This window comes from Gambusia affinis, linkage group LG22 (assembly GCF_019740435.1).
Source record: "Gambusia affinis linkage group LG22, SWU_Gaff_1.0, whole genome shotgun sequence".
NCBI classification, from domain to species: Eukaryota; Metazoa; Chordata; class Actinopteri; order Cyprinodontiformes; family Poeciliidae; genus Gambusia; species Gambusia affinis.
In genome coordinates, this window is record NC_057889.1 from 3,207,979 (window position 1) to 3,230,885 (window position 22,907).

General features: G+C 36.1%; 1 protein-coding gene and 1 non-coding gene across 5 annotated transcripts in view; one reads left to right on the forward strand and one right to left on the reverse strand.

Annotated features, from left to right (window-relative positions):
- fam184ab (family with sequence similarity 184 member Ab) overlaps positions 1 to 18,004 on the reverse strand; it is a 73,025-nt gene extending 55,021 nt beyond the window's left edge. For all 4 annotated transcript variants that reach the window (XM_044106458.1, XM_044106462.1, XM_044106460.1 and 1 more), the window contains exons 1-7: positions 17,880 to 18,004; positions 15,513 to 15,671; positions 13,959 to 14,198; positions 13,145 to 13,228; positions 12,126 to 12,377; positions 4,400 to 4,535; positions 2,764 to 2,945 (exon numbers count right to left, since the gene is read on the reverse strand). In XM_044106458.1, the coding sequence (XP_043962393.1) occupies positions 2,764 to 2,945; positions 4,400 to 4,535; positions 12,126 to 12,377; positions 13,145 to 13,228; positions 13,959 to 14,198; positions 15,513 to 15,647 (1,029 nt within the window). In that variant the 5' untranslated portion in view covers positions 15,648 to 15,671; positions 17,880 to 18,004. The remainder of the gene's footprint in view (positions 1 to 2,763; positions 2,946 to 4,399; positions 4,536 to 12,125; positions 12,378 to 13,144; positions 13,229 to 13,958; positions 14,199 to 15,512; positions 15,672 to 17,879) is intronic.
- A 3,831-nt stretch (positions 18,005 to 21,835) lies between these two features.
- Positions 21,836 to 21,909, forward strand: trnam-cau. Its single transcript has one exon. It is a non-coding gene; the product is annotated as a tRNA-Met (tRNA).
- The last annotated feature ends 998 nt before the right edge of the window (positions 21,910 to 22,907 follow it).

Consider the following 22,907-nt stretch of genomic DNA (forward strand, 5'->3'; position numbering starts at 1 on the left):
AAATAATTAAAAAAAATCAACTGGGCCACACACATCGTTCAACCTGACAAAAACCTAAACAAATATTTTGTTTTCAAACTCCACTGAAGTTTATTTCACACTTCAGGTTGCAACAAAACAAACCATCTTCACAGTGAGACACTTGTGTGTAACTGTTTTTTTTTTTGTTTGTTTTTTTCATCCATATCGCTTCCCACCCCCACCCCCTCAATGGCACTGTGCCCCCCTGGGGGCCACGCCCCGCACTTTGGGAACCGCTGATCTAAAGTCAGTTGTTCAGGGTTTCCCACAGAAAACTCGCGAAGCCTGGAGGTATCCAGTTAAAAATGTTTAAAGTTGACAGGAAATTTGAAATTATTAAATTAAATTGATTGATTGATTGATAAAGGCAGAGATTTGCAGCATTGTAAACATGCAGAAGATATAAATACAGGTTGGTATCTTTTGTGACAGTGTCTATATAAATAACCAGTTTATTTCTGCTAAAGAAAACCAATAATGACAGTCGGTTTTACTTTCCTCAGCTAAGAGCTGCTTTTATAATGGGATGAGAAATTAGTCAAACTGAGCCAAACTGCAACAAAGCAACATAAAGCAACAAAGACGAGGAGGAAAACTTTTTGCTGAAGGAAGACAAGCAGAGGACTCAGAAAAAACTTTAACTTTTTGTTTATAAAGAAAAGTTAACTACAAAGATTCAACAGTAAGAGAAGAAAATGGAGAATAAAAATTGTAGAAAAAGGAGCAAAAACAGAGATCAAAATAATCCAGTTTGATAAAAAAAACAATCAGATTAGAAATCAAAAGTTTCACCATTTTCAGCCTGTAAATCAATCAACTAATTACTGTAAACACGCAATACATAGATATACATTCTTCTCTCTGCTCTTTTGTCTGTTTTTCTGACATAGGCTGAAACTTTTAAAACTATGGCTGAAACGATTAATCGCGATTAATTGATTATTGAAATAATTGTCTACTAATTTAGTACCAAATTGTTAAGTGGAGTGTACAGTGTCAAAATAAAATAAAAACAAATTGTCTGTAAATCTGTTTTACACAGAACTTTTCAAGTGACCGTTTTACCTTCACCTGGTTCAACTTCTGTCAAAAACATCTTCTATTAAGAACACCTTACGGTCCAATTATTGATCAGTTAATCAACAAAATAACAGATCAGCTCTAAACTGTAAAGCAGAAAAGGCTTGACTTGAATATGTTGATGTTAGAAGTATTTCCTTCACTACAAATGAGCAAGTTTTCACTAAAGAAATCGTGTTTTTGCATTTTAGGCAATAAATGTTCATTTTTACGTTTAAAAAATGAATTCGATTATTTGTTTACTTGCATCTTTTAATGTATTTCTAATATTATGTAAAAAGGCTCAAGTGGTTACATAAAAAATCTGCAGGGTCAGAAGATTTTTTATATCCGATTAATCGATTAATCAAATAACTAAAATATATTTTGTTTGTGGTTAAACTTTAGATATCTTTACATTTTCTTTGCAAATCAACTGAAACATCCAGTTATTCACCACAGCCGTGTGCCTTGGAGGCCACTCTGACAGAAAAGTGTAGTAAAGTTTAGCTGATCCTCTGTTTTCCTGGGAAAAGCATTGAAATTCACAGCAGCTGCAGCCAGTGGGAGACCTCTCCCAGTTCCCAGAGGATTATGCTGCACAAATGTCAGAGACAAAACGATGGGAAAACACACATGAAGCAGCAACACTTGACATTTACTGTCTGCTGCGCTTGGCCGGCTGACTAAACTGTTCCACAAATCATCTGACCTTTAAGGCTTTTTGTTTTTAAAAAGCTCGTTTTGTTTTCCCTTCGCAGTTTTTTTAAAGCTGTGATCGACAGGCTTCACAGCCGAACAGTTTGAACTCTTTTTGCATTAAATTCAACATTGCGGAAAATTACTGCAGTTTATCTGCAACAGACCTAATATTGGACGTAAATATAAGTAATGTAAGAGATACGAATAGCAGTGGAGAAAGAGAAACACGGCCGAATGAATTACACCTTTGCAAACCAAAAATAAATAAATAGGAATAAAAAAAGTATGAAATGGACATCAGAGTTAGAAGATAAGAACATTAAACACAAAGTTACTAAAATATTTTACACAAAAAGTAAATCTAATCTGATTTCAACACATTACAATGATAAAGTTCAATTCAATTCATTCAACCCAAAAAATAAGAATTAATTCATTCAGAATCCATTCATTCATCCAGTCATCTGTCTATCCATTGATCCAACCATCCACCATTACATCCGTCCGTCCATCCATCCATCTATTCATCCATCTATTCATCCATCCATCCATCCATCTATTCATCCATCCATCCATCCATCCATCCATCCATTCATCCATCCATCCATCCATCCATCCATCCATCTATTCATCCATCCATCCATCCATTCATCCATCCATCCATCCATCCATATCTCTGTTCACCCACTGATCCATTAGATTTTATTTTAACAATATTCTGCTGAATGTTTCTGAGATTATCTTGATTCACGGCAAACTGATTTGCTGCCTACTGAGCTCTGTCACACTGCGTCCTCATCCTATTAGCATACAGTAGCAGAATTAATCTGATACAACTCTGCATTCAAACAGCAACATGCTGACTGTTGTTCAGCTTCCCTACAGTCTACAGAACGGCTCAGCCTCAGCATCCTGATCAGCTTTTAGTTATTCATAGCAGTAACTTCCAGCCTTGCATGAATTCTAAGCAAACACACAGACCTTCTCCAGGGACTGGATCTGCTGTTTGTGTCTTTCTTCCAGCGCTTTGCTTTGGCTCTGCAGGGCCTCCCTCTCTTCCTCCATCCGCAGCACCTTGTCCTTTAGGCGGCTGCGCTCGTTGTCCAGGTCCCTGATGGCGGCTTCCTGGGTCATCTGGGTGGCCTGCAGGCTGCTTATCTGACCTGTCGTGAGAAAAATGCTACAGATCAACACAGTTATATAGCAAACAATTATTTTAGGAATCAATTATTCTATTCTGACGATTAATCGATTAATTGGATAAAAACAAATTCAGCAGATTTTACTTTTAACTACTTATGTTTATTTTACACAACACTGAAATTATGTAAAAAAGTGCAAAAAATAATTAATTAATTGTTTTAAAATAAGAAAATAGACATTCCTAAAAAAAAACACATTGTTAACAATTATTTTGGGAATCAATTATTCTATTGTGACGATTAATTAGATTTAAAAAATTTTACACATTCTACAGATTTTTTGTTTAACCATGTACGTTTATTTTATGAAATGTTAAAATTATGCAATAATTTTAATACAACTAATAATTAACTACTGTTTTCAAATAAGAAAAGAAACATTTTATGAAGTTAACAATTATTTTAGGAATTAATTCTTCTATTCTGATAATTAATCAATTAACTGAATAAAAAATTTGAACATTTCGCAGATTTTTTATTTATCCACGTAAGCTATTTTAGAATAGCATATTAAAGACATGTAAAAAAAAAAAGAAAGAAATGCAAAAACCCATAATTAATTAACTATTTTCAAATAAGAAAATAAATATTTTTATATAGCTAATTCTTATTTTAAGAACTGATCATTCTATTTTGGTGATTATTTGATTAATCAAATAAGAAAATGGGAACATTCTGAGGATTTTTTATTTTAACAATTAAGCTTATTTTATACAATATTCTGACTTTGCATGAGAGTTTAATTGCGCCTTCACTCCTCCCTAAACCAAACAAACTTTCAAGGCAAACGGACTGGAGTTCGATTAAAACAAACTGAACAGGACTGCTGGGAAAACACACTTAATTACAGTCTGCAGATTTTTCAGAATTTTTAACCAAATAACCCAATCAGCCTTTACAGGACACATTTTAACAAACCAGCTCCAACATTTCATATAAAATTTGACAGAATGTGTCTTTCTTTGCAAAACGCCCTCCATGTGCCCTCTGAGCTCCATTCGCCGGCCGGATCCCAAGCCGTTTTGGCAGAAAGTGGAAAAACATTTTTCTAATCAGACTTTAGGAGCTCATGAAGCTAATGAGGCGAATGTTATTCTGCTCTAACGAGCTCAGATGGCTCACATGCATCAGGCTGTAATGTTTTTACAATATAGTTGCAGAAAAAAAGAGAAAACTTAGACAAGTTGTTCAATTAGATTGTGTTGCTTAAACTGGATCGACTCAAAGTGTAGAACCCCACTCCCTTTTAGGGACAGGGAACGCCATTAGCTTTTATATGCAGCCATAACTTCAAACCGTTTTGGGCTGTGATGCCTCAGACGAGACAAGAGGAGCTGTTAGTCGATGTCTAATGTGTTTCTGCGACTGCCAGCATGATGAGAAGTGAGGAGAGGTGATGACGTTTAGGTTCTTACTGGCTTTGAGGAGTATTTCCGTGGCCTGCTGCTGAACTCGGTCTCTGGCTGCCTCCAGCTCACACTCTGCCTCTTTCTGACGGATCTCTATAATCTCAGAGTTCTGGGTCACTTCATCCAGCTGCTTGGTTAAGTCCTGGAGAAGAGTCAAAACAATGCAAGAAAACTTAAACGGTGCAGATGTATGACTTAAAACAGAAAATAAAAGACAGGGATTCCTTCTACAACTCTCGTCTTCTGATGTCATTTCCAGAGAAAGGATGAAGCTTTTCTTCCTCCAATGTGGGTATATTGATCAACTACTTATTTATTAGTGCAAAACCTTCACCCAGGGTTTCACCAGCTCAAATTTAAGACTTTATAAGACCTCTTTAAGACCAGCATGAGTCAAATTTAAGACCTGTTTCACAACAAAAATGTATATTTAAGACTTTTTAAGACCTCCTTAAGACCATTATGAATTAAACTTCACATGTATCGCAACAGAAATTTACTTTTAAAACTTGCTAAGACATCTTTAAGACCATTATGAGTTAAATTTAAGACCTGTATTGTGATAGAAACATATTTTTAAGATATTTTAGGACCTCTAAAACCATTAGGAAAAAAATTCATTGTATCATGGCACAAACGTACATTTAAAACTTCTTTTATGAATTAAATTTAAGACTTGTATCGCAGTTTTTTGAGCTATTCCACAAACACGGCAATTCACGCAAAATTAGCTGATCAACGCATTTTTTCATACTAGTGCTTACTTAATTTTCATTATGAAAATTATGCATTTAAGACAGTAAGTCTTAAAATGTTTAAAACTTACTGTCTTAAAAAGTCTTAAATGTAAATTTCTGCTGGAGAGGATATACAAAAACGCTCAAAACCTTAGCTAAGGCAAAAAATGGATTTTTACTGATGTAATATTGACTTTTAGGATCCAAATTCAGATTTGATGTTGACTTATTAACACTCAAACCAGGAAGTAATTTAAACATTAAATCAAAGATCAAGTTTTTTTTGTTACACGACATCAGCTAGCTGCTAGCTTCTGTCAGTAATTCTTCTGCTCGACTCGTATTGTGTCAAGTTCTGTTTGCTGCATTTCCTGCATCAACTATTAGCTGCCAGAACCATCTGTTATTTATAGGAGCAGATTCATTTTGTTCTGTTTGTAAATAAATAAACTTGTATTTATCTCCTATCCATCTGGTTCCTGCCTGCGAGCCTACATTTTGCTCCCGATACCTCCACAGACATCTGTGACGATTAGCAGAGCAAATTAAAACCTGCAGCACCTAAAATGAAAGAAACAGCCTGTTCATCTAATATTTAAAAACAATATTGGTGAAAAGTTGAATTGTAAACATAACAGACCAGGGATGCAACTAATGATTATGTTATGGATCTATTATTCTTTTGATTATTCTGACAATCGAATTAAAATAAAATGGCACTACGTGCAGATTTTTCATTAAACCTCTTTTGCTTTTTATTACACAATAATAATAATTTCTTTCATTTTATTGCTGAAAATGCAACAATACAGCCTTCCTTCAGTGACTGAACAAAATGAAACTCAAACTGCCACTTGAGAAGTTTTGGGTAAATCATATTTACACAAACAGGCGTTTTAAAAATAAGTCAAAATGTATATGTATTGTACAATTTTGGCTTAATTACTGCTTTAAATATGCTGGGTTTTTTCAGCAAATTCCCTTTTTTAAAAATTAACGACTAATCAATTACTAAATTAGCTGATAACTATTTTAACTACTGATCAATCACGATGAATCATTTCAGCCATTTTCAGCTTACAGAACAAGACATATTGCTGGCATATTTTTAATACTGAGGATCAGGGATTTAAATCCCAACTGCTGTTCAATTAATAAGGAGCAGACTTCAGGGAACGATGCAAATCGACACACATGCAGAGCAGAAGTTATGCGACTCAGAAATTCATGAGAGGTAATTTCACATCTCCGAGTCGCAGCAAACAGCCTGCCTAAAACCTAATTACCACAGCCACGGTTAAGACAAAGAAGCCCCAGAATGACGAGACCCACTGAGGAGTCACACCAATTAGACTTTATGGGTGCAGGAGTGTGAGAAAGCTGTCCTCCGTTTGAGATGAGAAACGTAGCTGCAGCTTCTCCCTGTAAGATTTTACATGTGAGCCACAGTGCCTAAAAAAGAAATCAGAAATTTCTTTTTAAATGTTTATTTTCACATTTCTGTCGAGTATAGCTGGGCGAAACATTCAGACAGAAATGGAGTCTCCAGGTTTGGAGGGAATCTGATGAAGTATTGGTTGCTATAGTCTTCATCTCTACAAGATTTGTAGTAGGAATCTACTACAAATTTATGGATTGATATCAGATGTATTGATTGAAACAGGCATCAATTATCTGTTACAAAGCTCCAGTCTGAAAACTCTTAGGATAATCGTAGTTTATTACAGCGGAGCCCCGGCTGTACAATGTAACTTTAAATTGTTCCACCTACAGGCTTTTTGTTCAGATTGTCTAAAATATTTGAAAGGAAACGAAGCGTTGGACACTGAAAGGCAGCCAATCCAGGAGCAGCGTTTTCTCCCCCTTGGTGCTGATTGGTTGATGCCCAAAGATTGGAAATACAGTGAATATTAGCTTCTGCTATAATGTTGCTATAATGCTAAGACGGTTTTCTACTTTTCGTATTAAAGCATTTTAAGGTATACTTGGTGTTTTTAATCTTAAAATGGGCAGTTATACATATTTTAATATAAAGAGTTTATCTTTAAAGGTTTTGATAAATTGGATATCTTTTTACCAGACGTTGGTCCAATTGCATATCTGTCCAATTTCCACCAGGCCTTGTTTAAAGTAATGGAGTTCAAACGTTATTGATCATGAGCCAAAATCATCCAGTTGGGCTTAGCAGCAAACTAAATATGTAAACTTTTAATAGCACATGTAATACAGTAGCTCTTGTGTTAAAGTGATTGTCCAGGTGATGCAGATCCATGTTTTTAAAAATAAAATCTTACTATTTTCAGCTTTGGGTCACTTTCCCTGAAAATGTTTGCTATATTTAGTTTAATAAACCAATTCAAATCCGTTTGGGTAGCAATAGGTAAAAGTTGTTACTACTTAAATTGAAATTTAATAGACACTAAGTATGATTGGTAAAAGATGAATACTTTGTTTTAACTATGTCCACTTTGAACCCAAAGTGAGTTGAAATTAATAAAAAATTAGTTTGAATGCGTGTTTCTAAACTAGATGAAGTGATTTGTTTTATGCATTAACGGATGAACGCTGCAGCCTTAAGAGCTGAACTCAGATTTATCTGGACTTTATTACATATTTTGTTGTTTCAGGCCTGGTTGCTTCACCTTAAACAGCAACAAGCCTTTTGATACTCCTGCAACACTCCAGGGTCTTCTGTGGTTATTAGTTTAGTTAAAAAGCTGACGTCTGCAGTTAGTTTAATTAAACACCATTCTTCTCTTGGTCCTCCAGTAAACTCCTTTCTCCTTTCACAACCTTTGTGCTCAAAGAGAAACATAAAGTTGTTTAATGCCACATCGAACCTCTTGGATCCAAAAAGGCCTAAAATCCAGCCTGTGTCTCTTTTCTCTATGCTCATTTGAGCCTACTGAGCCAGCAAATCTTTAAAGGGCTCACAAAAATAGCTCCTCTGTTTACTAAAACCCTGCTCTGTTTTGTGGAAAGCAAGCAGAACAAGAGGATGAGACGGGATAAATATGAGTTTTAGGAGCAAAACCTGCTTGGAGGTGAAGTGGCTCATGGAAACAAACCGATGCAGGGAAAGAAACAATCAGGAAGGAAAACACCTTTAAATGTGGCTCCTGCTGTCTATTCATTATGGTTTTCATTTTTAATGATGAAACATGGTAAAAATTTAATGTTAGAAGAAAAATAATCTGCCAGTGGAACCAGATTTTTTTCATATGAGTATTAATAAATTATTGACGTAAAACAAGTTGAAAACTTACTTTTGAGACAAAATGAGTCATTGCAAGTGTTTTTGCAGTGCACTTCAATTAGGATATGTTCCCAGTTAATTAGTAATCGATTATTCTATTGATTAATCGGTTATAAGAATAGAACATCCTGCTGATTTTTATTTAACAACTTAACCTTATTAAATGCCGTATTAGAAAAGCATATCTGAAAAACATAAGCTGCACATTTTGAGGATTTAGGACAGCCTGTGCTGCATTAGATGTCTTCCAATAATTAGATAAATGTAATTATTAATCTGACTTAATTGATTAATTGGGTAAAAAATTGGCAAAAATTCTGCATATTTTTCATTTAATCTCTTAAACCCATTAAAGTAAATTCCTTTAGTGAATGTTTGATCGTTTGCATCAGCAGCTGAAGAAACTACGTCTGATTCATTTATCAACTGGTTTAGATTAACCAAGCAATAATTGTACAGCAAAAGGTGTTTGATAAGTGATTAATCAGATTTTAAAAATATCTGTTTACTCGAACAATTGTCAGAATAATCGATTAATAAAACAACAGTTAGTTGCAGCCCTAATAAAACTCATAAAACAGTTTTCAGTGACGATAAATATGCACAAATACTGAAGTTTCAGGTCTAAGAAGTAAAATCCCTGAAAGGATGAAACCTGTTTGTGAGAAAACTGCCTGAAGTCAAACTTCATGTGTTCTTTAGTTTTTGCTGTTTAATCCAAACAGATGGAGTTAAGTACAACCTCACCCCAAAATCCCTACAGAACCTCTCTGATTTTTACATTTCCATTTAAATTCAAAAACTCATGATTAATTGCTTTTGTCTTGCGGGGAAAAGCCTCTGTCAGCCAACTTGGACCAGCTTTTCTCGAGAGCGAAATATTTAGTCCGAAGACAGTGACAGCAGCAATTTAGCACAGCGTCACTGGTGTATTTCACTCTGGGGAAAATTTGTAATTTTTGGCAAGCACGTTCCCGCTGTAGCTTGTGAACAGTCAGCCATTAATTACGTCTGTCTGAGTTACTCCGAGCGATCATTTGCTTGCATTTCTCTGAAGATTTGCCCACTTCATCATGAGCAAAAGGAGGATGACAGAGAACATTGGAGCGGTAAGCTGAAAACAGAAAAAAGTTGCTTAAAGTTGGAGTTAAGTTGATGCCTGATTAGTTTTTTTTTCCTGCATTAATGCTTCTTGTATCTACACTGGCCTTCAAAATATTCATACAGCAAACTTTAATGGATTTTATTAGACGTTTAGGTGACAGACCAACACAAAGGGGAGCATAAAAGTTAAGTGGAATGAAAATGACAGATGGTTTTCATTACTTTTACTGATAAAAATGTGAATATACGTTACTATTTTAATGATTCAGATGTCACTGAATCAGTGAATCTGTAGTTTAGGTTTAAGTTTATTGTCATTACAACTTTCTCATGTGACGCTGTTTAATTTATTGCTAAAAAAGAAACTGGTAAAATAGGCTGAAGTTCATGTTCGTAACGTGATAACGTGGAAAAGTTAAGGAACCTTGAGTCTAAATGAAGGAATAAAATGCTCCTCCACCTCAGCCAAATATTAAAAATCTAATCTAAATCTATTATTTTCCAATCATGAACACTTGGCCGTAGCTGAAGGATTAAGAGACTTGCTCACAGACAGAGTCTTATTGAGAGATTATTCAGATATCAACCCACCAAACACTCAATGTATGAAACAATCAGGTTTGTTTCTATCAAGTAAAGTCAGTTTCCAGCTTCCTGCTTTGTTGACTCTTCTTTATCTGGGTTACAGTTAATTGTGCTGATAATTAAATGAAACACATAACCCCAGGCACAGCAGTTTCTGCTGACCTTGATCTTATTCCTGGTAACTCTGCAAAGGGAGGACCTCTTACTGTCTTCTGTGTAATCAGACTTCAAACAAACCAGACCCACTTTCTGATTCCCCTGAAGCTCTTGTCATTTGTTATGTTCAGTGGGGAATCCCCTCAAAAGACCCTGAAGACATCAAAACTCTGAAAGTAGGAACAAGTCCTCACCTAACAAACATGCAGCTTCTTCTTACACGATTTAATCTTATTGTGCAGAAGACGGTCAAATTTATCCAGATTTACCTTGAAGGCGTCAGAATGGAAACATATTGTAAGACTGAAGTTGTTTGTTTCAACAGAAGAGTTGGAGAGTAAACACTGAGTGTGTTTTTCATCAGCCTCCTAACCTTTGATTTGGGATTTTACTAAATTGTATAAAGCAGACAGTACAGTTTAAATTGTTAGTTTCTGTTATTAAGTGCTGGGAACAGTTATGCTAATCTGCTAGTGTGCTAGTAACAAAGGACATTTTATGATTAGTGCTTATGCTAACTTTGAAAGTGTTAAAAAAAAACTTTGCTTCCCCTAAATTTTCCATCCATCCATCCATTTTCTGTTTACCCTTCGTCCCTAATGGGATCAGGAGGGTTGCTGGTTCCTCCCCAGTTAACGTTCCGGCCGAGAGGCGGGTTCACCCTGGACAGGTCGCCAGTCTGTCGCAGGGCAACACAGAGACAAACAGGACCATTCACACTCACATCTAGGGAGAATTTAGAGAGACCAGTTAACCTGACAGTCAGGTTTTTGGACTGTGGGAGGAAGCCGGAGAACCCGGAGAGAACCCACCATGCACAGGGAGAACATGCAAACTCCATGCAGAAAGATCCCCGGGCCGGGAATCGAACCCAGGACCTTCTTGCTGCAAGGCAACAGCTCTACCAACTGCACCACTGTGCAGCCCGTCCCCTAAATTTTAACGCATTAATTTACTTTAGAATTTGACACATTTACTAAATTAGTCTAGTTTAGTAAATTAGTAAAACACTAAGTTAGTAATCACAAAAAAATGCTTTACTAGTTAGCACTAACTTAATGCTAATTGGTGCTAATTAATTAAATTAGCACTAAGCAGTAAGTAAAGAACTTAGTAAAGCACATAAGTTAGTAAAGCAACACATTAGCTGATAGTGGAAGCACTAGCTTGGCGTTCCTGTTTCTTGTTCCCCTTTAGGCTCCAACATGGAGAACAGCTGGCTTCAGTTGTTAAAAGTTTCAAGTTAATAACTTTCTGTGCCTGCTGCTGCGTTGTTTGGACCAGAAGCATTAACCTGTGGAAATAAAACTAAAGGCCGCCTTGAATCTAAAACTGACAGGCAGTTAAATGCTCCTGTAGGGACGATTAGAAAGTGTCGGATAAATTAGAGCAGCTGTCACGTTACACCTGTTAGACGTTTAAGGTTCACAGAGACTGGAGAGGTTTGATTTTATTTTAGTTCAGTAGCAACTTATCAGATTTGATCACATATAGATCTGCATCTTATAGATGATCTTACTTTTATCATAGTAGTTAAGGGTAAACAAGCTGTTGCAAAGGATTCAGGTTAAATATTAGCTGCAAATTGCAATAAATATGAATTTGTGATGGATGGATGAAAAAGCTCATCAATGGATGGATGATGGATGGGTGGATGGATGGACAGATGGATGGTAAATAAACATTTCTCCCGTCTCTTTCTCTTCATATTTTTCATATTTGGAGGAAAACTAAAACTTTCCTCCATGTTCAGACTTCCTGTCTGAGCTGAAACCTTTCTTTAAGTCAAACCAAATTATATCTTGGCACTACCCCAACATCTCTGTTGGTCCATAAATGGCCAGAGGAAGTGAAACCATAGCAACCACCTCCCGCTTGTGTCCGTCCCACTGACCTTGATGGAGCTCTCTGCCGTGCTGAGCGCCGCCTGCAGCTTGTGCGACTTCTCGCGGTTTTCCCGAGCCTCGTCCGACACGCGGGCCAGCTCGGCCCGGAGCTTCCCCAGCGTTTTCTGGAGCGCCGCCTCCTGAGTCTGGAACTCCCGCCGCAGCTCGGCCTCGGTCCGCTTCCACGCCAGCAGGTTGTCGGCCGTCAGCTGCTGGGTTCGCTTCATGGCCTCCAGCTCACGTTCGTAAAACGCTTGAGCCTGGAGAACAAAACAGGAAACGGAGCAAGACGTAAAACTCCCGCAAACACGGGAAAACTACCAAGTATTTCTGGTTTAGTTTCTAGTTTTTTTGCTTAAAATATGCGAAAATTGAAAACTGAATTTGTTATAATAACTGAAATAATCTGTCATTATAATTAGTACCTTTTCATCAATATTAAGAAATTATTCACTTAATTCTATTTTTGAGTCTCTTAAAAACAAATTTTCTAGAATAGAGGCTCTCCTACTTTGACTAGGACGCACCATTTAAATCTCGTGTGAAACAAGTTTTTACTAAGTTTTAATCTGGTTGCATCATCACTACCAGTCACATTTGTAAGGCGTGGAGTGCTGTAAAATACTCTTGTTAAAAAGCCTCATTTCAAGGTTAAAGTCATAAAAACTCACTAGTAGATCATTCTTATCAGTCTATTATTCATCTGATTTTATGAACCAAGTTCAGGATGTGTACACAGGCCTTTAAACTCGTATTTACTTTGGTCAATAAAGCACAAAAGCTACCAAAAGAGCATAATGATGTAACAGGAGTGTAAGCTGAACTCAGTTTACAAATGTTCTATAAATTAAGCTAAATAAAAGTACAGTGAGTGAAGTTTGTTGGATTTATCATCTCCAGTCAAATTTATTATGGAATCACTAAATTCAGCTCCGTGTTGAGATGTAACCCCATATTTCACTGTTATTAGTTGGCAGGGAAATAAAACACTAATGAATGATGTGTTACATTCGATGCTTCCTGGCACCTTGCTGAGTTTGGCTTCATATTCGTCCACCAGCCTCTTCTTGTCCTGTTTGAGCTCCTCCACCCGCTCCGCCAGAGAGTCCACCTGCAGCACAACAAGACTCATCAGCCGTTCCTGCTATTTAAACTGTAAACATAAAGCAACAGTAACAGTGGCTTTTATTTGGGAAACATTACCATTTCCAATGGAACAAGAACTTTTTTAAAATCAAGATTGAGGAATTATTGACCTAAAACAAACTCTTATGTCTGGCTGAAGAGTTACTTGGGAGTTTGTGCATTTGAAATAAGACAGAACTAAGAAATTTACACTTGAAACTGAACCAAAAAAAACTCGGTAAGATTTTGTGCTTACGGTATATATAATTTTTGAAGTAATTACACTGCGAAAACACAAAATCTTACCTGGTATTTTTGGCCTGGTGTGTCGTGGAAATTTAAGTTAATAAGGAAAATACTTAATCCATTGGCAGATTATTTTACAAATACCAAGACATTTTTCCAATGTTATGAGTGAAATAATCTGCCAATGGAATAAAGTACTTTATTTTTTATCATTGTTAAGGAATTATGGACTTAAAAAAAAGATCACATTTCTTGCTGAAATGTTGCTTGCAAGTTAATTTTGTTTCACTTTATTAAACTAAGATATTTGCACTACAAACTAGACCAAAAATACTTGGTAAAATTGTGTGTTTTTGCAGGGAATTCGTTTTTCCGCATCACAAACTTTCAGTTTAATGGAGAAACTACAGCGCACTGAGGCCAACAGTGTTCGAGGCTGAGCTGTTTTTCAGAAGTTAATGGTGCGTTACCTCGGCTTTGTGGAGCTGCCCCAGTTTCTCCTGGTCTTTGCTGTAGTTTGCATTCTGGCTCTGGTGGCTGCGGAGGAGCTCCTGGATCTCCTGCCTGTGCTGAGCCTTGAGCTCCTCCAGAGCCGCTTTCTTCTCCTGCTCAAACTGAGCCTGGGCCTGGCTGAACGTCCGCAGCTTCTCCTCAAAGGACCGTCTCATCTCCTCCACCTCCCTCGACATGGACACCACGCGCTGCGTGTGCTGCCAAAAGAGACACCAAATGAAAGGCTGAGTCAAAGGAAGGGGGGATTGATTTATGGGTTTCTGGGTTTCAAAGCGAGCCAGCGAGTCTTTAAAAAGGTCCACGCCAGGCGGTGATGCGCTGGATTGGGGGATTCTGATCTGACTGCCAAACCTTTCGGCTCTAAATGAGCACAAAACAATCTAAACATTAAACTCCTTCAACTTTTTAACATCCATGTAACACAAATGACTAAACTCACTGATCTAAAGTAGCTTTAATAGTTATATTTACATTCATTTTCTCTTAATTTCAGCATTTTATTTGACTAAAGACACAGATGACATAATTATTAACTTGCTCTAATTAAATAAGAAGATATTTGTCTTTGAAAAGACGTGCAGGCATGATATGCCAGAATCAGTAACTATTTAGCAAATCAAGGAGCTGCATTCTACGGTGACCCAGAAGGGTAAACAAAAAAACCTAATGCCACTAAGCAGCAAAAAAAGCCACAACAGATGTTGGTTGTTTTGCTTAAATGGAAGCTATGCTAGCAAGTTTTGAATAAGTTTCATTTTAGCAGAAATTCAGGTTTAGCCTAAACTTTGTTTTAGCATAAATCCAATTTTAGCAACGAAAAACAAACAAACAAAATGTTTTTTTAAGAATAATTACATTTTTTTTCTTTTAGCATAAATTGTGCTTTGTTAAACATTTTGCTTTAGCCAAGATAACCGGCATTCATAGGTTGTGTTGTAGCATAGCTTCAGTTTTAGAAAAAAATGCTTTTTAGCATAAATTTTGTTTCATCCAAACTCTGTTGTGCCTCTTATTCAGCACAGATTAATATGTTTATCTAAACCAGTTTATTCTGCTCCACTTCACAGTCCTGGATACTCTGAGTTCATCTGTCACATGAAATCCCAATGAAATACATTAAAGTTTGTTGTCAAGAGACAAAATGTGAGAACTTGTGAAAAATATTATATGGTTACCAAAATCCAACTTCTCTTTTAATGAAGAAATGTTCTGGAAAACAAATTCTTTCAATCAGTTTTCCAAGATATTGGATCAATAAAAGGTTGTATTTGGTTAAAACCTTCCTCTATTAATGTCAGCTCAGCTTAGACTGGTAAGTCAAAGTAAAACGATGCCCAGTATCCAACCATGATTTGTAATGACAACAGAACACGTCTGGGTGGATCCCTGCTGTCGACAGCAACAACAACCCGCAGCATGACGCTGATTACCTGCAGCTGTGCCCGCAGGACCCCGCAGGTCCCCGGCGGACACAGCTGCTTCCTGACAGGCGGAGGGGAGGCTGCGTGTACCTGGGCCTCGGTGCAGAGCTGCATGTCCTCCACCCGCTGACGGTAGCTCTCGAACTCGGCCAGCGCCTGCCTCTTCATCCTCTCATGCAGCTCCATGGACTCCTCCAGAGACTGGATCCTCTTCTTCAGGTCCATCTCATCGCTGATTTTATTCTTGTACTGCAGCAAACATGAAACGCTCAGTGAGCCAAATCATCGCTTCATAAATTAAAATGAGATCAATAATTTCCAATCTGATTAATCATATTTTTGAAGGGGAATTTCACTTACAGACTATATAATCCATTTTATTTATGATTTTGGTTTTGTGTGGTTTTTATTTACATTTTGGTTGTTTTTGAAAAACAAAAATTGCATTAATATTCCATTTTTAATATATTACTTGAAAATTGTCTCAAAAACACAATACTATCTATTATTGAAATAATTTAGCATCCAGGAAAATTTGTTATTGGGATAATGTAATAATACTCTACATTAATATGTCCTCCAAAGGCTTTGAAGATTAATTAGATAAATTGTCATAATTCCTATTATGACAATAAATGTTTTTGAAGGACAAATTTGTTTACAGACCTCAAAATCTATTTTGTTTATTATTTTTGATATTTGTGTTTTATTTTTAAAATACCTTCCACTTCTAGTGTTAATTGCATTAGTTTTGTGTTACCTTTTGTGAGGTAACGGAAAAAACAATAACAAAATTCCCCAAGTGGAGGGCTCCGTTTCACTTTGTTCAAATTCAGTAAAAAATCTTTTTTTTTAAAAATTGTATTACTAATCGCTCAATAAAAGCCAATACTCATAACTACACTGTATTGGTTGATTTTTTATATTTGTGTAGCACATGCAGAAGGAATGCTATTTTATTACATTTAAGGCAAAAATACAGTACAGACCAAAAGTTTGGACACACCTTCTAACTGGATTCAATTAGAAGGTCAATCATTTGAATTTTACTCTTACGCAACCCACTTCCTCCATTATTATTATTATTATTATTATTATTATTATTATTATTATTATTATTATTATTATAGTCACAGTTCTGATTACAGACGCTCTCAGTGAGTGCCAGCTGGAGACTTCCTCGAAGGAAGCGGGTCCAAGTGGAGAACCATTTTGACCAAACCATAAATTTAAACTTTTGTACATAATGTTTACCCAAAAAGTCTAAAATTAGCATAACATTCAAAAGTTTGGATACACCTTCTAATTCAATTAGAAGGTGTATCCAAACTTTTGGTCTGTACTGTGTTTATATAATCTTATTTTAAAAAGTAACTGAAATTCTTTTTATTGGCATCTTTTAATCAATTTCTGATGAAAAAATCTGCAGAATATGAATTTCTTGTCAGATTAGTCAATTAATTAATTGTCAGAATAATCAATGGATTAATCGATTATTGAAATAATCATTAGTTGCAGCCTCTTAGATTTTTCTCATAAATTTTTTTTTAACATATCAATGGTAATTAAGAGATTTTCTGAGTGTTTTTGTTTTATATTTTTTGAACCGAGCCATATTTCTACCATGATCAGTGAAAAACACATTTCTCCCAAACATAAGATCTTTTTCATTCCATTCACAGGCAGAAAACCCTGAAAGACGAATATTATGCTGATAAAATATTGATGATTTTATTCTGAGAGCTGGATGTGAGATCCTGGCTAATCTGATAACACTTTACAGTGGTGAGTCTCTGTAACGGCGCTTTGAGGTGATGAAATCATCTGTTTGATCTGGAGTTAAAAAGGAGGGAAAGAAGACCTGGCAGGTGCAAAAAGGTACAAAGTTTCACTCCTAAAGTCACGTTTTCATGGAGAAAATGAAGCAAATGAAGCATTTTCTGACCAAGAAGAAGATAATTATCATTCAGTTTTTACAGTGTGTGAGTGAAGACTCACCTGCAGGATCTTGTTAGTTTCAGTTTTTACAGTGTGTGAGTGAAGACTCACCTGCAGGATCTTGTTAGTTTCAGTTTTTACAGTGTGTGAGTGAAGACTCACCTGCAGGATCTTGTTAGTTTCAGTTTTTACAGTGTGCGAGTGAAGACTCACCTGCAGGATCTTGTTAGTTTCAGTTTTTACAGTGTGTGAGTGAAGACTCACCTGCAGGATCTTGTTAGTTTCAGTTTTTACAGTGTGCGAGTGAAGACTCACCTGCAGGATCTTGTTAGTTTCAGTTTTTACAGTGTGTGAGTGAAGACTCACCTGCAGGATCTTGTTAGTTTCAGTTTTTACAGTGTGTGAGTGAAGACTCACCTGCAGGATCTTGTTAGTTTCAGTTTTTACAGTGTGTGAGTGAAGACTCACCTGCAGGATCTTGTTAGTTTCAGTTTTTACAGTGTGTGAGTGAAGACTCACCTGCAGGATCTTTTCTCTGGTCTCAGACAGAATCTGCTGCACCTCCTCTTCATGCGCCTCCTTCAGCGTGGCGATGGCCGCCTCGTGTTCATCGTTTTTTGTGTTCAGTGCATAGATAACCTGCAACATGAAGGACAGACATGCATTAGGTCAGGGGTGTCCAAAGCGTGGCTCGGGGACCATTTGTGGCCGTTAGACTGCAGTCCAAGAATAATACTAATTTCTTTGTTAAACTTTTTATTTTAAATTTGGGTAAAATTATTTCTGATATGGCTTTGCTGCAACAGAAAAGCAGAGTAGAATCACGTCTATCCAGAGACTTTGCTGCATCCAAATCAGCTTTTATTTTATTTATTAAACTCAGCTAACCCTCACAAGCTGGCTATAAAAAATCCTGTTTTGTAACTTAACTTTGTTATAAGATAGAAAATGCACAAAATCCTAGTTGTTGAGTCTAAGATTAAAAAAAGATATCTGGCTACTTTATTCGTTTTATTTTAGTTTATTTTGCCACTCCTGCATTATATGTTAGACATGATCACTACCAGGATTTAATGCAGCATTAATACTCGACTTTACGACTCATCGCATATATGTTGCTGAATATTTAATGCAGTCTTGAGCAGCAGAACATCGTTTTCAGGATGAAGTGTAACTGGATAAAAGCGAAGCCGTTACAACGAAAAGAAAAGCTTTACATTTATTCATGAAAAGCAGCTGGAGTATCGGAAATGTGCAGAAATGTTCAAAAAACTCAATTTAGTTTGAATATTTTAAAAAAAAAAAAAAACACTGCTCTTTTGATCTTTTGTTTCGACTATTACAGATGATCAATCTCTCTTTTTGTTTAGATCAGAAAGTCAGGACTTTGATGGTTCTGATAGCACCTGTAGACTCCAAAGAATACAGAGTAAAAACATGAAATCAGATCTTCCAAGTCAAACGAGTGCATTAAGTAGCCGTAGCATGAGGCCTGTAAAGCTTCTACATCACAAATAAGCAGATTCAGGATGTAAATGAGCCTCCATGATCCCGTATCAGCTCAGCGACGCCCCGTGGTCATGAATTAGAAATGGGCTGCTGCTGTGCATCACTGGGGTTAAAAATAACACAAGCAAACCGGCGCGCTCGGGACCGACCTCTGACCTTTAAATCCCATCCCCAAAATACACGCGGCCGTCCGGAGAGCCGTAATCTGACAGCGCGGTAATCCCCCGGCTCATGGGCACAAAGAGCGGGACGGGAATGAGGTTTCACATGAAAAAGCAGAGACACATTTCTGTTTCTCAGAAACAGAAAAATGTGATGCTGCTGCTGCTGCTGCTGGAGAAGCAGGTCAATAATTCAGGACACTGAGCTGCACAAAGCTGCTGAAGATACTCAGAGAATACAGACCATGTGTCAGAGTCAGAATACACTTTATTGATCCACAATTTGTGATAGTTAATGTTGTTTTGGGGTCAAAAGTAATAAGCTCTAGCCTTTATGTTAAATACCTGAAATCATTTCTATATTATTATAGATTTCTATATTATTGGGATTAACCAATCACCACTCAGTCACATCACCCTCTTTGAGAATTTGAAAACCTTTGATCTTTATTTACCAAAGTTATGGGGGATCAAATATTTAATTGGTTTCAAATAATAATAATAATCTGTTTCCCCTCCATAATGTGGGAACTAATTAATTTAACAGCAAGCATTTAACTATGTTCATTCCTCTCACAATGGACAACAAATCCTGAAGATTTGGGAACATTTGCTCTTAAATGGAATTAGTTTCCATGTTATTGATTCTTTCAGACAGCTGAAATATTTAGTTCCCCCCAAATAAAGACCAAATGTTCCCAAATCTGCAGGATTTGTCGTCCATTGTGAGAGAAATACATATAGTTAAAGACTTGCTGGTAAATTAATTAGTTCCCATGTTATGGTGGGGGAACAGATTATTTCCAACACCAACAATTGGTGTTGGAAATAACTGGTTCCAACACCAACTTTGGTAAATAAAGACCAAATGTTTCCAAATTCTCAGGGATGGTTTTGGGTGGTGGTGTGATTAAGCGACCCAAATCTCAAGATGATTGGTTAATCCTTGTCCCATGGCTTCTTCTTTGAAAAAAGAGGAACTACGTTCTCATACATCTCAGAATAATAGAAAAATTATTTAAGGCATTTAGCGTAAATGCTCGTACTTATTATTTTCAACCCAAAAATGATATTAGCTATCAAAAATGATCAATTAGAAATATCTATTATCCAGTGATTTGTCATATTTTACAGTAGAAAAGGGTTTGCCCTTTGAAAACCTACTCTCATCTTTTCAGAAAATCTACTTTTTGTGCCATCAGCCAGCTTTCATCCATTTATATCAATAGTAAAAATATAAATACACACAATGTGTTGGAAGGCAGTGTTTGATGGCTGACTGATCAAAAGTGAGGCTAAAGTGAACTTAGGGGTTTTTTTTTAGCACAAAGAGCTAAATAAACCAAACAGAAAACTGTGTAAGAAGAACGTCACACAAGACTATGCTTATTTACTTAGTTATTGTTGAGTTTTTTTTGTTTTTTTTTGTCATGATTGATCAATTGCTTTAAAATTAAAACAAACTTTGGCACTTTCCTGATTTATTTATTACTTTAGATGTTTTCGAAACTCTATTCTGTGTACCGACTGTTTACGTAATGTGTGAACTCTGAGCTGTAGGAGCCACCAAAACCTGCAGGTCTGCAACTTTTTCTTTCTTTCATTTTTATGTTTATTGTGCTTTTCACTGGGAACTGAGGCAACACCAGGGTGGGACAGTCGCCTTGTGGTGTCAGGGCAGATTTGCTCTACAAATGTGCTAAAGTCATTCAGACAAACAATACTTCACAGTTAATAATTACACTGACCATCTGAAATATAAAGTTTTACAAGTTTGACGAAGACACAAGATTATGTGTGGCTGGTTAGCTCAGTTGGTTGGAGCGTGGTACTAATGATGCCAAGGTCATGGGTTCAATCCCCACATTGGGCAATGGAATCATAAAGTGTTTCATGAAGTCAACTCTTCAAAATTGCATGAGGCTTTACATTAAACCACATTTAATGTTGATTTTGAAAAACGTTTGCATTTCAATACTTTTGTCAAGATCATGTAAGTTTTTCTAACATTGACGAAGACACAAGATTATGTGTGGCTGGTTAGCTCAGTTGGTCGGAGCGTGGTACTCATAAAGCCAAGGTCATGGGTTCGATTCCAACACTGACCATCTGAAATATAAAGTTTTAATAAAATCAACTCTTCAAAACAGCAGGAGGCTGTCTATTTCACCATTATGTACATTGATTTTGAAAAACAATAGATTATGAACTCCTTACTCAAATCTTCATTGTGGTAAGATCATGTAAGTTTTTTAAATCCATGGAAACTCAACATTATGAGTAACAGTGTACTTAGGAAAACTTTGTCCAGCTGATGTTAGCTCAGCTGGACAGGTGTAGCGCTGATAGCGCTAAGGTAAGTGGTTCAATTCCCTTACTGGTCAATGGTAATCTAAAGTCTTTCAGACAAACAATACTTCAAAATTAAAAAGGGTGGCAAACAAAATCAATACTTCAAAATAAAAACGGTTGTAAAACAAAATCAATACTTCAAAATAAAAACGGTTGTAAAACAAAATCAATACTTCAAAATAAAAACGGTTGGAAAACAAAATCAATACATCAAAATAAAAAAGGTTGTAAAACAAATCAATACTTCAAAATGAAAAAAGGTGGAAAATAAAATCAATACTTCAAAATAAAAAAAGGTGGAAAATAAAATAAATACTTCAAAATAAAATTTTGCCAGAAAATACACCTTTAAGCATGTTGATTTTGAAAAACATTACAGCATTTCTACAAATCTTCATTGTAGAAAGATCATGTAAGTTTTTCTAACATTGACGAAGACACAAGATTATGTGTGGCTGGTTAGCTCAGTTGGTTGGAGCGTGGTACTCATAATGCCAAGGTCATGGGTTCAATCCCCACATTGGGCAATGGAATCATAAAGTGTTTCATGAAGTCAACTCTTCAAAATAGCATGAGGCTTTAAATTAAACCACATTTAATGTTGATTTTGAAAAACGTTTGCATTTCAATACTTTTGTCAAGATCATGTAAGTTTTTCTAACATTGACGAAGACACAATATTATGTGTGGCTGGTTAGCTCAGTTGGTTGGAGCGTGGTACTCATAAAGCCAAGGTCATGGGTTCGATTCCTACACTGACCATCTGAAATATAAAGTTTTAATAAAATCAACTCTTCAAAATAGCAGGAGGCTGTATATTTAACCATTATGCACATTGATTTTGAAAAACAATAGAGTATGAACTCCTTACTCAAATCTTCATTGTGGTAAGATCATGTAAGTTTTTTAAATCCATGGAAACTCAACATTATGAGTAACATTGTACTTAGGAAACCTTTGTCCAGCTGATGTTAGCTCAGCTGGACAGGTGTGGCGCTGATAATGCTAAGGTAAGTGGTTCAATTCCCTTACTGGTCAATGGTAATGTAAAGGAATGGTAAATTGCAGAGAAATTATGCATTTACTTGTATAACGTTTTGAAAAAATTTACTTCCATGAGCAGTTTTGCTAAACGTTTTACTAGAGAAAAATATTTGGATACTTTACCCAGTGAGAGAAGCGTCACTGAATGAAGAATTTACGTCAAAGTGAGACTTCTTGTTTGTACACAAGCTTTGTTTTGTAATGTTTTCTACAAAAGATCCAAAAACATAATATCCTGTCAATGAAAACTCAATTTTCATTTGCATGATTCAGAATTTTTCTCTTTTTCTATTGGATGATGAAAGTTGTAACAAGCCCTTTTTTAAAAGACTATTTTGTTCAAACTTCATAACTGACTTTAATTTGTTGTTTTTGTTATTTATTTTAGATATTTAAAATGTCTTCCAGTTCCAATATTAAATGTTAATTTAAAGTTTATTGATCTTTGAAAATGGGTTCTTGAATTAATGCCAGTATGCTG